The 12,848-nt window shown below is 38.9% G+C and overlaps 1 protein-coding gene across 1 annotated transcript in view; it reads right to left on the reverse strand.

Annotated features, from left to right (window-relative positions):
- Positions 1-12,848, reverse strand: part of KLHL32 (kelch-like family member 32) — a 327,282-nt gene that overhangs the window by 29,943 nt on the left and 284,491 nt on the right. Inside the window, exon 6 of the mRNA XM_006881200.1 lies at positions 2,638-2,696. Within this exon, the coding sequence (XP_006881262.1) occupies positions 2,638-2,696 (59 nt within the window). The remainder of the gene's footprint in view (positions 1-2,637; positions 2,697-12,848) is intronic.

The following is a 12,848-nucleotide window of genomic DNA, read 5'->3' on the forward strand; positions in this document are numbered from 1 at the left end:
ACCTTGAGTGAAGGTGGTCCTGCCCTTTCTCCAAAATTAACCTCACGTAGAAGATCAGCAGATCACTCAAACTGTATAAATATCATAACCCCCTTGAACATATTTAGAACCACATCCTAAGGCAAATTGGGAAAAGTGATTTCTAGACACATGTTTATTCCAGTAGAAACCCAAGTGTTATATGACAACTTTAGGGAATGTTGAAAACCCCCCACATTCATTCCTAGGCTACTATGAATAATATGAAAGACAAGGTCAGCCAGTCTGAAAATACATCTCCTACTTAAAATGGAACATAAAATTAAAATCAGATAAAAGTACAATATTTTAATCTCAACACAGTAACCAACATGTAAAAAGATCTAACCATTAACTTTCTATCTATAAACATAACTGATAATTCTGATTCCATTTTGCAAAGAAAAATTTGGATTTCAACCATAAAAATTTTATTCTCCTTCTTAAGGAGAGGAGCGAACGGGGGTGGGGGTGGGATGTGCAGGGAGAAAAGTGCAACAATGAATGAATGGAATTCCAAAATCTCTGTAGATGTTCATTGAAATTAATTTTATAAAAAATTATTCTCATTTTAATACATAAAATCTCACCAGTACATTAAGCTGTAGGGAAAGAAGAAAAAGCAAATCAAACGAATAAAAATGTGCTTTATAAATACAAGAGAGAATTCTGGTGGCCTAGCCGTAAGGAGTTGTGAAGCGAACCCAAAGGTACTGGTATGAATCCACAAGCTGCTCCATGGGAGAAATATCAGCAATCTCCTCCCGTGTGATTTATAGCCTCCAAAAACTTGCTGGAAAGTCAGCTATGAGTCCATCCTGACTCGATGGCACGTCACAACAACATCAATGCCAGATTGCTTCCAAGTTCTCTTCTAAAGATTGCCGTTTAGAAAAACAAAACAAAAAAACCAAACCCAATGAAAAAAACAGGAAATAGCTTATATCGTTTTTAATGCTTGGATTTATCTCCTTTCCCTTTTAAAAGCATATAATAATAAAAACTGCCTTGGAAACAAGTATCTTCTTTGATAACAGAGCTAAGCCTTTCTTTTGGATATTTTGCTAGAGAATGTTTTCAATATGTCAGACATATTAAATTTAACTTAAAACTGTGGTGATGCCATCTCTAGGAGTTCTCCATGAGGCAACCCATTCCGGTATTAGGAATCCGTGTTTGCATTAGCAGTCCGTCCCCTTGCCACGAGACTATGGATGCCATCTGGTTTGCAAAGCCTGCCTGCATCCCCTGATTATATCCTTAGCTTCCTTCACTGCAGTGCCTGCCAGGTGAGCCGCCAAGCACTGCAAAGGCAAAGAAACTGAGAGGCCTGGTGGGGTCGTTCCTAATAAGCTGGCGTGTGAATACTAATCAGTGGTGGGGAAGCAGAGGTCACCCAGCCTGCCTGTTGGCAGGTAGCGATGTGCTCTGTGGCAGATGGCAGGCATTATCGACTCTCCACAAAGGCCTAGACGAGAAATAAGCACCACGGCTGAATGATAGAGTTATTGAGATTCTGAGCAAGATGCAAGCAGATGTGATGTTTGCCAGTACCCACCGTAAACAATATGCCAGCAGAATTTTTAAAAAGAGCATGTGTGTACAAACATGAAACAGAACTCATTTGAGAAAATGTTCACACCTTCTTCCTCTTTAACCACGTGTGTACCAAGCTCAAGCAAGTGCAATTAATGATCTCTCCCTTGGGACAGCTGACCCATGGCTGTGCAGTCTCTGAAATCTACTGCTTCTAATGACATCAGGAAATGTATTTTCCAAGACAGAAATGCTTTCTTTAAGTTCAGAATCAAGTAATGAATGATTCAACTGAAAAGATACCAAAGAAACTGAGGTCATTCTTGGCACGCACTTGGTGGCCAATATCCTGTCTCAGTCTGCCAGGACCAACCTGTTGTTTCATTGTCCCACCATGTCAGCTATGGAGATTAAACCCTGAAAGGGAACCATTTGGGAATATATTCAAAATCATTTAAAAATGCACATACTCCAAATCACAGAAAAAACAGAACTCAACAGATATTTGCCAAGGCCACTGATGTTTGGAGAGAAAAAAAAATCAAAATAGTTCTCCTTTGGGGTAGAGAGAATCATTAACTGTAGGCATTTTCATACTGGTTTCCATTCAGGTCCATATATAAAATGAAAACCATATTCATACTTTTTTGACATCTCTGCCCTTAGGAATAAGGAAACTATAAGCATGTTTCCTCTTATAAAATGACATGCCCTCTAAAAGCACATAGAATGGGACAATCAAAATCATATCTTCAACAGCTTCTAAAACATGAATCACCACTTGAGGAATAGGATTAAGTCATGGAAACTCATTCCACATACTCCTCTGTCTTCTACACTGGGTACAATTCTGAAAGAGTTAAACAAATGTGTACAGCATAAAACTAGAGAGCTGAAATGTTGTGAGCTACATGAAAAGAGAGAGAACCAAAAAGCAGTTTTTCCAGATGCTTCCTTTTCTCTACACAAGCTTAAGATGTATATGTACTGTGGACAGACTTGGCATCCCAATGACTAATTACTATGGGAATCTTTTCAAATTCGTTTTGTTAATATAACAGGCTTTCCTTCTTTGATTCTTACCTGGTTAGGTTCATATACCATCAGTCTGTTCTGATATTGTGCCGTGTTAGTTACCCCACCTGTAATGGATTAACATTTGTTAAAGCTTTTCATGAATAAGAAATAGAATATTCCAACATAAGAATGAGATACAATTAAAGGAAAATTAGCTACTGCTAAGGATTTGTTTGTGTATCCTTCTGGTGAACCCATGATATAATTAAGAAGCTTATTGTTAAAGCAGCTTTGTTTTCATGAAACTTTTAAGAAATAATCCAGTGGAGAACAAGCAACAAGTAAACTGAGATTACCCAGAAGCACCCAAGCCTGGTCATGTGATTTGTTTGACCAGAGAGGCAAAATGTTGGAAGAGAGGAACCAGTATAGACAGACAAATCTCTATCTATTTGTTAATACTACAGACATAAGTATGCGGGAAATTATCTTTCTTATCTAAATGGGCAACTTCACAAAATCCAACTTTCAGCATCTTAATGCTGTGATATCTTGATATCTTTTTAGAAGCAGCATATCTAAGAAAAAGCATTACTCATTAAAGTAGCTCTAAAGCAATACTATGCAATAGACAATGGCAAGAACCATAAATAGAAGCCACACATGTAATATTAAAATTTCCAGGAAACACAATAAAACAGACAAGAAAAATCGTATTTCATGATAAATGTAATTTAAGCCATAAAGCCAAAAGGTGAACATTTAAAAATGAAAACTATTTCGATCTTTTGTATTTTTATTTCCAGAGTGGTTTTCATGTACCATAGCTGACCCTCTGGCAGGTTTTCAGAGGCTGTTTTTCAAATAGGAGGAGATTGTCCATATTTCTCTTGCAGATTTTTTTAAAATCCAGTGTGCATTTGAAATTAGAATATCTCAATTCAGGTTGGCCACATTAGCAGTGCTCAAGAAGTCACAGTTTGGCTGCCATATTGGGCAGTACATATCTAGATTTCCCCAGGGGAGATTCTATTGTAGTCAACATTTTGAAGCCCTTTTGACAACGCCTCACATATAAGAAACTTTCTTATTTAAACTTGTTTAGCCTAACCACTAAAGTCTCAGCACGTTGCTAAGTTTTATTTGTGCTCATACTTCTTTTCATTTAGGCAAAAAAAAAAAAATCTAAGGATTACAAGTGTATTAATTTATTATCAGATGGAAAATCCTTAAAATAAATAACAAATAAAGCAGAGAACATAAGACCAGTGGATAACAAATGCTATGATAATAAAATAATAAAAACAAGGGGAGCGGGGGAAAAAATTCCATATCTTGTACCTAGTTTTAGGCCCTGGTATAAAATGGGTATCATTATTTAAATAAGTATAGCAAAACAGCAGCTACTTTCGAAGTGTTGTTTTTGTGAAGATCTAAAATTGAGCCAGACCAAAAAAGAGACATTCTTAATGTTTAAAAAGAAATACTGTTATAATATAAATACTTTGTACAGGCCACCACCATGGACTCCATGGCCAAGAGTGGAGTCAAGTCAAGCCGAATCCAGAGGATTAGTACCTAATCCTCAGCTGAGCTGCAATAATCAGTCACTCCTAATGGATACATAAAGGGGAGGGAACCTGTCCAGGACAATCAGTACTCCCTTACTCAATCCCAGTAAAGAGATTATATCTTTCATGTAATTGACCATGGCGATTATTAACTGGAGGGTTTTTTTTATTCTCTCTGAAGCTTGAAACCACTTTTAAGATCAATGAAAGCTTTGTCAGTGGAGGAAATCTACAAAGAACAGAGAGAAATGAGCTTCCTGCCCTCAAAGAAAGTCTTCTCTGGATTTCTCATTGAATGTCCCTTTTCTCAAATGAAACCAAAGGAAAAGAAATCACATTTAACAAAGCTGAGGTTGCAATGGCTACACAGAGTCAAGATGTTTGTTAAAGCAAATATAGAGGTGTGTTTGCTTTTTCACTCCCAACCTCCCTTTTCTTAGCCGATTAAAAACTGAATGTTAAATAATTCTTTTTCAGGGTAACTACAGAAGAATAATCAAATCCACTGAGGCCTCACAAGTCTTCAGGGTTAAAATGATTGCCAGTCCTTTTGATCCGGGCCATAACCACCAGATTAATGTCCAGCTTGCCTATCATCATTTCTCCAATTGAGACAGAACAGAAGGCAAAGCGTCCACCCATTATTTTAAAACTCTGAAGGCTTCCCTACTTGTTTTAGAAATATGGGAGAGAATGAACATCTACTACTGTAAACTATCTGTTTATGACACTATTTGAAAATATTTACACCACTAAATGTATCAGACTCTGCCAGTTATAGATTAAATGTACAACCAATGGATTAGAATGTAGCTATTACTTCCTCTCTCCCAAGCAGGAGGCACAATTTATCTCTATGCTCTTCAGGATTATTATTTACTGTCTTCCACAGATGTATCTGTAATACACTTTTTTTTCTTAATCTGCACTCTGTAATTAGATTTCTTACTCATACATACAAATTTTCCTTCATATGATAGTGCTTAGAAATGAGATAGTGGGATGCAAGTCGGGAGTAGAAAGAAAAGTCCTAGTTCGTTATTTGGTTGATTACCTCTAGAATGCCAAACCACAGGAGGTGCCTGGAAACCCTAGAGCTGTAACTTTTGCCAAGTCAGGATTGCGAAGGAAAGCCTTGGAAATTAGTTCTCGTGCTTTCCCCTGCGAAATAATTTACAAATGAGCGCATAAATAAAAACCATTTCTTCTCAGAGTAAAAAAGAAATTACAAAAGAAAAAGCAAGCCTCCGAGTTGGCGGCCCACGTGTCTTCAGCAGCGCGGCTCATTTGCAGCGTCTGATCATTACATTCCCTTCACATAGTACTCTTCACTTTTAGATTAATCTGCTGAAATGAGATGCTAAGGATTTGCATACAGATTTGACTATACAAAAATAGATATGGAATTAATAACAGTCTCTATATGTTTTAATTTCTCCTAGACTGGAGTACCCTTGCCTGCAGCAGTATTCCTGGCTTTGGAAGTCATCAAGCTGATTCGTCTGCTCTAGGTTATGATGCCACATGCTGCTATACTGTCCCCTGCAATCAAAGCACTTGCAAAGATAGATTCCATGCCTTCCTCTATCGAGTCTATTTTATAGATTGGCAGGTTTGATCTCTCCCCTCCACCCCAGGGGGGATAATCTGCATCTTAACAGCTTTCTATAGATACATCTGCCATTAAATATGCCATCTCATATCAGCATTCGTTTTTAAAACCAAGTTTTCCCTAACTTTGAAGTGCCACAGTCAAAGTTAAGATTTTTCCCAGCCAAAATTGAAAATGAATAACCCTGTCTGATACTTTTGAACTGTGACTGGAAGATATACTGCAGGTTCTGCCAAAGTCAAATAAGTCTTTAAAAACTGCCAGAAGGAATGAAAAGTTACCACCATGCTACCAGCAGTGAGAAAAGCTTTCTATCATCAAGACAAGAGTGAAGCATTTTTCTTAAGCGTCTCTGCACAACGCACCACAAAATGTTGTGACAAATGGATGAGTGTCTACCGGAGAGAAGATGGCAGGTGACTGCCAGGCAAACACCCTTTGTCTGTGCTACCAAAAATTCATCTGCTCCTCAACTCACCCGGAGCGCACAAGAGCAACCCTGGCAGTGTCCATAAAATAGAAAAACTGCTCTCATTATACTTTGGCTGGAAGGAGTCAACTGAAGACTCCCCTCGTCAGTTTTTCAAAGACAGAAAATACCTCTTTAATGTAAACAAGGGCACCCAGGGAGGGAGTTGGAAAAGCGTGGTCACACGGAGGTGACTGTCACTAATGTCACACCACAAAGCACAAACAACATGCATAAACCATTGAATGGAAAACAGTCTGCTCTGCTAACTTTCACCCAAAACAAGTTAAAAAAAAAAAAAAGAAAAAAATCTCCCTTGATAATAAAGAGTCCTACACTGAATTCTTCAAGGCCAGAGAGCCCGTGATACCTTATACAAAGCTAGTTCACCAATGGGACGGATCAACTCCATGCCGGCGGATGGGGGTGCCCTTAGGTTGGAATTATTCCATAAAATTCAGAACTTAAGAAGACCATATCAGTCTCTTCACATCAAAAGGGAGTTTAGTGCCATACGATAGTGGAGGCATAGTGGGTACAGGGTCTCACTGCCATCCTAAAGGCAGGTGACTTGAATCTACTAGCTGCTGGATGGAAGAAAGATAGGCAATCTCTTCCACTGTGATTTTACAGCCTCAGAAAACCCACTGGGGGGGTCAGCTGTGAGTGTGTTCTAACTCAATGGCAATGAGAGAGAGAAAAGTAGCTTGCTTGTAGACATTTCTTACCATTTCCAAAGAAGGTCCAAATGATAACAGACCAACAACCCCAAACCAAACCTGCTGCCCTTGGGACACGTTCCAGCTCAAGGCAGCCTGCTGGCTTTCCAAGGCTGTAGTTCTTTATAGAGGAGACTCCCCAGCTTCCTCCTGCAGAGAGGCCAGTGGATTTAAACTACCCACTTTGCTCTTCGCAGCCTAACACACAATGCAATGAATTTTGTAGTCTGAAATAGAATTTTTTTGTAACTAAAATAAATTAAGAAAAAAATATCACTAGACCCTCAACTAGATAAACCAACACAGTGACTGCAACAATGGGCTTGAGATTGAGGCTGGCACATGACAGGGCCAAGTTCCCCTCTGCTTTTCAAAGGATCGCTATGAGTCTCGGTCAACTTGATGGCGCTTAACAAGTCTCTCCTTCTCATTCTCACTGCTGCTGAGTCTGAACCAACTCACATTTGACCTTCCAGTGAGTTTTCAGAGGCTGTAAATCACATAACAGGAGCTTTCCCATCCTTCTCTGCTCCCTGGGAGAAAAATAATAGTCAGTCTTGGAAGAAATGACACCAGAATGCTGTTTAAGTGAGGATGGTAAAACTGGTTTGCTTATTTTGAATGTATCCTAAGAAAAGCCCAATAGCTAGAAAAAGGGCATTATGGTCAGTAAAGGGAGTCAGTAAAGACAAAAGAGATTATGAATGAGATTAATTGTCATAATAGTCACAACAATGCAATAAAACATAGGGATGAACAAGGACCAGACAGCATTTTATTCTGTCATACTAAGGTTTCTATGAGTCAGAGTCAACTTGAAGGCAAGTGATAACTACTAATAATATAATAATACAATATTACTCAATCTTTTCAGAAAACAGAAATGTTCTAAATAAATAGCTTTCAGAGTAGTGCCAAAGACTAAGCTTATTTTACCTTTTAATTTTATATTACCAATGTTTGCATTTTAGAAACTAAGCTGTAGAACTACAAAATTCACCCTAATTTGTGTCTGGAACACTAAGGAAGGTCAACAGTTAAGCAATAAAAGGAGAACTTCAAATGCATTCAAACCAGATTAGGGGTGGCTGACAAAGCAAAATTGGATAAGACCCACATTTATAAAAATGGGATGAAATGGAACTACAAGTACACTGTGCGCGCGCTCGCGTGCGCGTGTGTGTGTGTGTGTGTGTGTGTGTGTGTGTGTGGCGGGGGGTGGGGTGGGGTGGGGAATTGGGAATAGAAGCCTCAGAAGAGTGAACCTTTGCAGGATGCTAATGTGAGGGAGCTCTGGTGGCCTAATGGCAAGACGCTGCGCTGCAATCTTGAAGGCACTCAGTTTGAGGCCACCAGCTGCTCTGTGGGAGAAGGATGGCAATCCCTTTCCATGTGATTAACTGCCTCTGAAGACCCACTGGAGAGTCTGCTATGTTCCAACTCTACAGTACATGATGACAATGTGAGAGGCTGGATTATTGCCAGGACTGGGAGATTAACATCCATTCAAAGCAACACTATCAGCTGCCTTCTTGGAGCAGGACCAGCAGACTAAGAGATCTGGTTGTTACCAAATATGCAACCACCTTTGTTTTCTAAGACAGAGATCAAGTTTATAGCACAACGTTAACCTGTATCTTTTCCTGTTCCAGATACTGTTCTCATTCAATCACATTTTATAAAATTAAATTCATCTCAATTTTGCTTCGTTGGCCATGACTGAATCAGGAAGAACAGATCCAAAACCTGAATGTCATATCATTAAAATAAGCATTTATTTTCAGATATCTTGTTTAAAGTGATAAATAACTGGGCAGGGTGGTTTAGTGGGAAATATGGAGATTTTAAAAATCAGAGACACAGAGCTCAGATTCCAACTGCATCATATGCTATCTGTATAATTGGGGAAAAGTCATTTAAGCTTTAAAATCTTTATTTCCTGGACAATAACGTGAAGGGTAAAGAAGTCCATATGGTATTAAAGTTATTTTTCATTATTTTTGAAGGATATGTGATTAATTTGCTCTTTACCATACAACTCTTATTAAAGTTGTATAGAATGGTACCTTATTTTTTACTTCCATCTCTATTCAGTGCTGCAATAGTTTCTCTTTCAAATAGGAGCAGTAAGAGCTGGGGCTGCAGTTGTTTTGTGCTGTCAAGTTGCTTGCAACTTGGAGTAACAATAGCTCTGAAGCCTGTTGTCCTTTCCTGAACCAATCTCACTGTTTGTCTCTGTGACACCTACTCCCATGTACCAGTTAATGTGTCAATGAATCTCATCTGGCATCTTCCTCTCCTGACCTGTCCCTTTATCTTTCCAAGCATGATATCCTTCCTTAAGGACTAGTCCTTCCTGGCCCTGTGCCTAGGTTTTACCCTCTCCAGGGAAAATTTGTTTATTTTCTTAGCAGTCCATGGTTCAATACTCTTTTCTGGCACCACAACTCAAAGACATCAATTATTCTTCTAACATCCTTAGTCATTGTTCAGCTCTCTAATGCATACCAAGTAATTAATTGTGAAGACCATGGCATGGATCAGGTGCACCTTAGTCTCTAGACTGACACTGTTGCTCTTAAATACTCTGGAGAGGTCCCTGACAGCAGATTTTCCAAATACAATTCGTATTTTTACTTCCTCGCTGCTGGTACCAATAGTGCTAACTGTGGAGTCAAGCAAGCTGAGGCTGTGAATAATCTCAATCTCTTCATCTATCATGTAGCTGTTAATTGGCCCAGTGGTGAAAAATCATTGTTTTCTTGATATTGAGCTTCAATCCATAATGAAGATTATAATCCTTGACCTTCTGCCAAAAATGCTTCAGGTCCTCCTCAGTTTCAGCAAGCAAGGTTGTGTCATCTGCATAATGCAAGTTGTTGAGTTGTCCTCCAATCCTGATGCCACATTCCTCTTTGTAGAGCCCAGCCTTTCGGATAATCTGTTCCACATATTTGAAAAGGAATGGAGATTGATTGCATTCTTGGCATACATCTTTCCTGATTTTGAACCACGTAGTGTTTCCTTTCTCTGTCCTGACACCTGCCTCCTGGTCCAAGGACAGGTTTCACATAAGCACAATCAAGTGTTCTGGGATTCACATTCTTAGAGTTAACCACATCTTGATGCGGTCCACACAGTAAAATATCTCTGCATAGTCAATGAAACACAGATATACATTCCTTTGGTACTCTCTGCTTTCAGCTAAGATCCATCTAACATTTGCTATCATGTCCCAAATGCCATGGCCTCTTCTAAACTCAGCCTACACATCTGACAGTTCTCTGTTGATGTACGATTCCAGTCAGTTTTAGATAATTTTCAGGAGGATCTTGCTTGTATTGTAATATTAATGATATTGTTTGATAATTTCCATACTCTTATCAGGCTTGTCAGGTCATTTTTTTAAAAAAATGAGAATAAATATGGATCTTTTCTAGTTAGTTGGCCAGGTGGTTAACCTCCAGATTTCTTCACATAATCTGGTGAGTGTGTCCAGAGCAGCATTTGTTTGTTGAAATATGTCAACTGGTATACTGTCAATTCCTGGGGCCTTGTTTTTTCGCCAGTTCCTTCAAGAGCAGCTTGAAATTCCTCCTTTATCACCTTAGGGTCTTGACCATATGTTGTTTCCTTAAATTCTCCTGTGTCAGCCAATTCTTATTGGTATAGTAGCTCTGTGTACTTCTTCCATCTTCTTTTGATACTTCCTAAGTCACTCAGCATTCTGCCTATAGCATCCTTAAGTATTGCAACTTGAGGCTTCAATCTGTTCCTTCAAAAATGAGGACCTTTTCATCCGCAAAAGGGGACATGACTCAAGCCATGGAATTTTCAACCATCTCATATGCATGTGAAATCTGGACAATAAATAAGGAAGACTTTGAAAATAATTTCTGTATTTGAATTAATGTTGTTGATAAAGAATATTGAATATACCACAGGCAGTCAGAAGAATGATAAAATTTTTCTTTGAAGATGTCCAGCTAGAATGCTTCTTAAGAATGAGGATGGTAAGATTTTGTCTAACCTATTTTTTAGGCATGTTATTAGGAGAAGCCAGTCGCTGGAGAAGAATATAATTCCTGGAAAAGGTCGTGAAAAAGAGGAAGACTTTCAATGAGATGGATTAATGCAGCAGCTACAAGGGGCTCAAGCATAGAAAAGATTGTAATGATGGCACAGGACTGAGCTTTACATTTTCTATAAAATCACTATTAGTGAAAACTGACTGCAGAGCACCTAAGAACATCAACAACATACTTCTCCCATGTGTTTCTCAAAACTACTGCATTTGGCCCCTTTCCAGGAAAATTTCCTATGCCTTTCACTCTTTCTACTCTTTTTCTCACACTTAACCAGGCCTTCATTTTATCTCAGTGCTTCATTGTGACAACATCCTCACTTGTATTTGTTTTTAGAAAGCATGGTCATCTGAGTTTGGGTAGAGAAAATTCTGAGGAAATGAATGAAGATCAGAGGGTAAGAGAGTGATTTCCAATAGACAGGCGGAGTGCACATGGAGAGCATGGCCGTACCGAGTGTAGATCTGTCCCAAGCTTTTCTATTGACTCATCATCTCCCACACGACCCATCTTCCCTGCACAAAAAGGATGTCTAGGTTCATTCGGAGTTCTGTAGTGTAGTTTGTAGTGAGTTGTTCTGCTAACCCAATGGATAGCTCTTTCCAGTGGTTCAAATCCACCAGTGGCTCTGAAATCCAGTGGAGAATCAACTGTCAGTTGGTTTCCAATGTATGACCACAAGAGAGGGATTCTTTTAGTTTTGTGTATTTGCTAGAGGAAAAGACAATTAGTGAAACGACTGGACCAGAGCCCTAGCATAAGGACTTTTGCTATGTGCTGTTGAGTTAGATCTACTCAGATGACCCTCCAGTGGGTTTTCAGAGGCTGTAAATCACACAGAAGGAACAGCTGGTGAACTCCAACCATGTGACACTGAGTTGGTGGCACAACTCCTTACTACTAGCTACCAGAAAGGGGTTAATGGGTAAGAAGAAATTAGCCAACTGACTGGCATCCTACTTAGGCTGAAGGCTCCATCTCTTTTTGCGAATATTTTCTTACCTCCTACAGGCATCTCTGGGAAAGCTCTGCTGGCCTAGTGGTAAGAATTCATCCTGCAATCCTAAAGGCACATGGTTTGAACCCACCAGCTGCTGTGTTGAAAGATAGATAATCTCCTCCCATGTGGTTTCCTCTGAATGGAGGGTCAGGTTGAGTCACTCTGATTCACTGGCACATATCAACAACCCAGGCATCTCTGATCTGCACTTTTGTACTATGGAAAGTCTTCTGTTCATCACAGACTATGGATGTTTTTAAGTCTGTTTTCCTATTAGCGTATAAGCCCCCAGTGAAGAATCTATATCTTATTCTACTTTGTAGATTCAACACTAGCACAAGATAAGATTTAGAGAGCTTAGAAAGGGTGTTCAGTATTGCTAACAAATGGAGCAAAATCTAGTGTGTGTGAGGTCATAGCCTTATGACCTTAGTGAACTAACTACATCTTAGCCTCTGTCATGACAGATACATTGTTAGTTCCCAATATTTTGCCTATAGTTTTTGTACATAAATAAATTATAATTTTACAAGTAAATCTTAAGATATAGGATTAAAACATTTTGTGTTATCAATTTTTACATTATTCTAATGTTAATGAATACTACAGTAGTCGGAAAACATGGGCTTGGTGACAGGAATGAGGCTGGAGATAGAATGATTGAATTTTGTAAAATCAATGACTTATTCATTACAAATACATTTTATAAGAGACACAAACGCAGTTTATACACATGGACTTCACCTGATGGTATGCATAGGAATCAGATCGACTACATCTGTGGAAGGAACCGCTGGAGAAGCTCTATATCAGCTGTGAAA

This window comes from Elephantulus edwardii, unplaced genomic scaffold (assembly GCF_000299155.1).
Source record: "Elephantulus edwardii isolate Elephantulus edwardi_28Jun2011 unplaced genomic scaffold, EleEdw1.0 scaffold00013, whole genome shotgun sequence".
NCBI classification, from domain to species: Eukaryota; Metazoa; Chordata; class Mammalia; order Macroscelidea; family Macroscelididae; genus Elephantulus; species Elephantulus edwardii.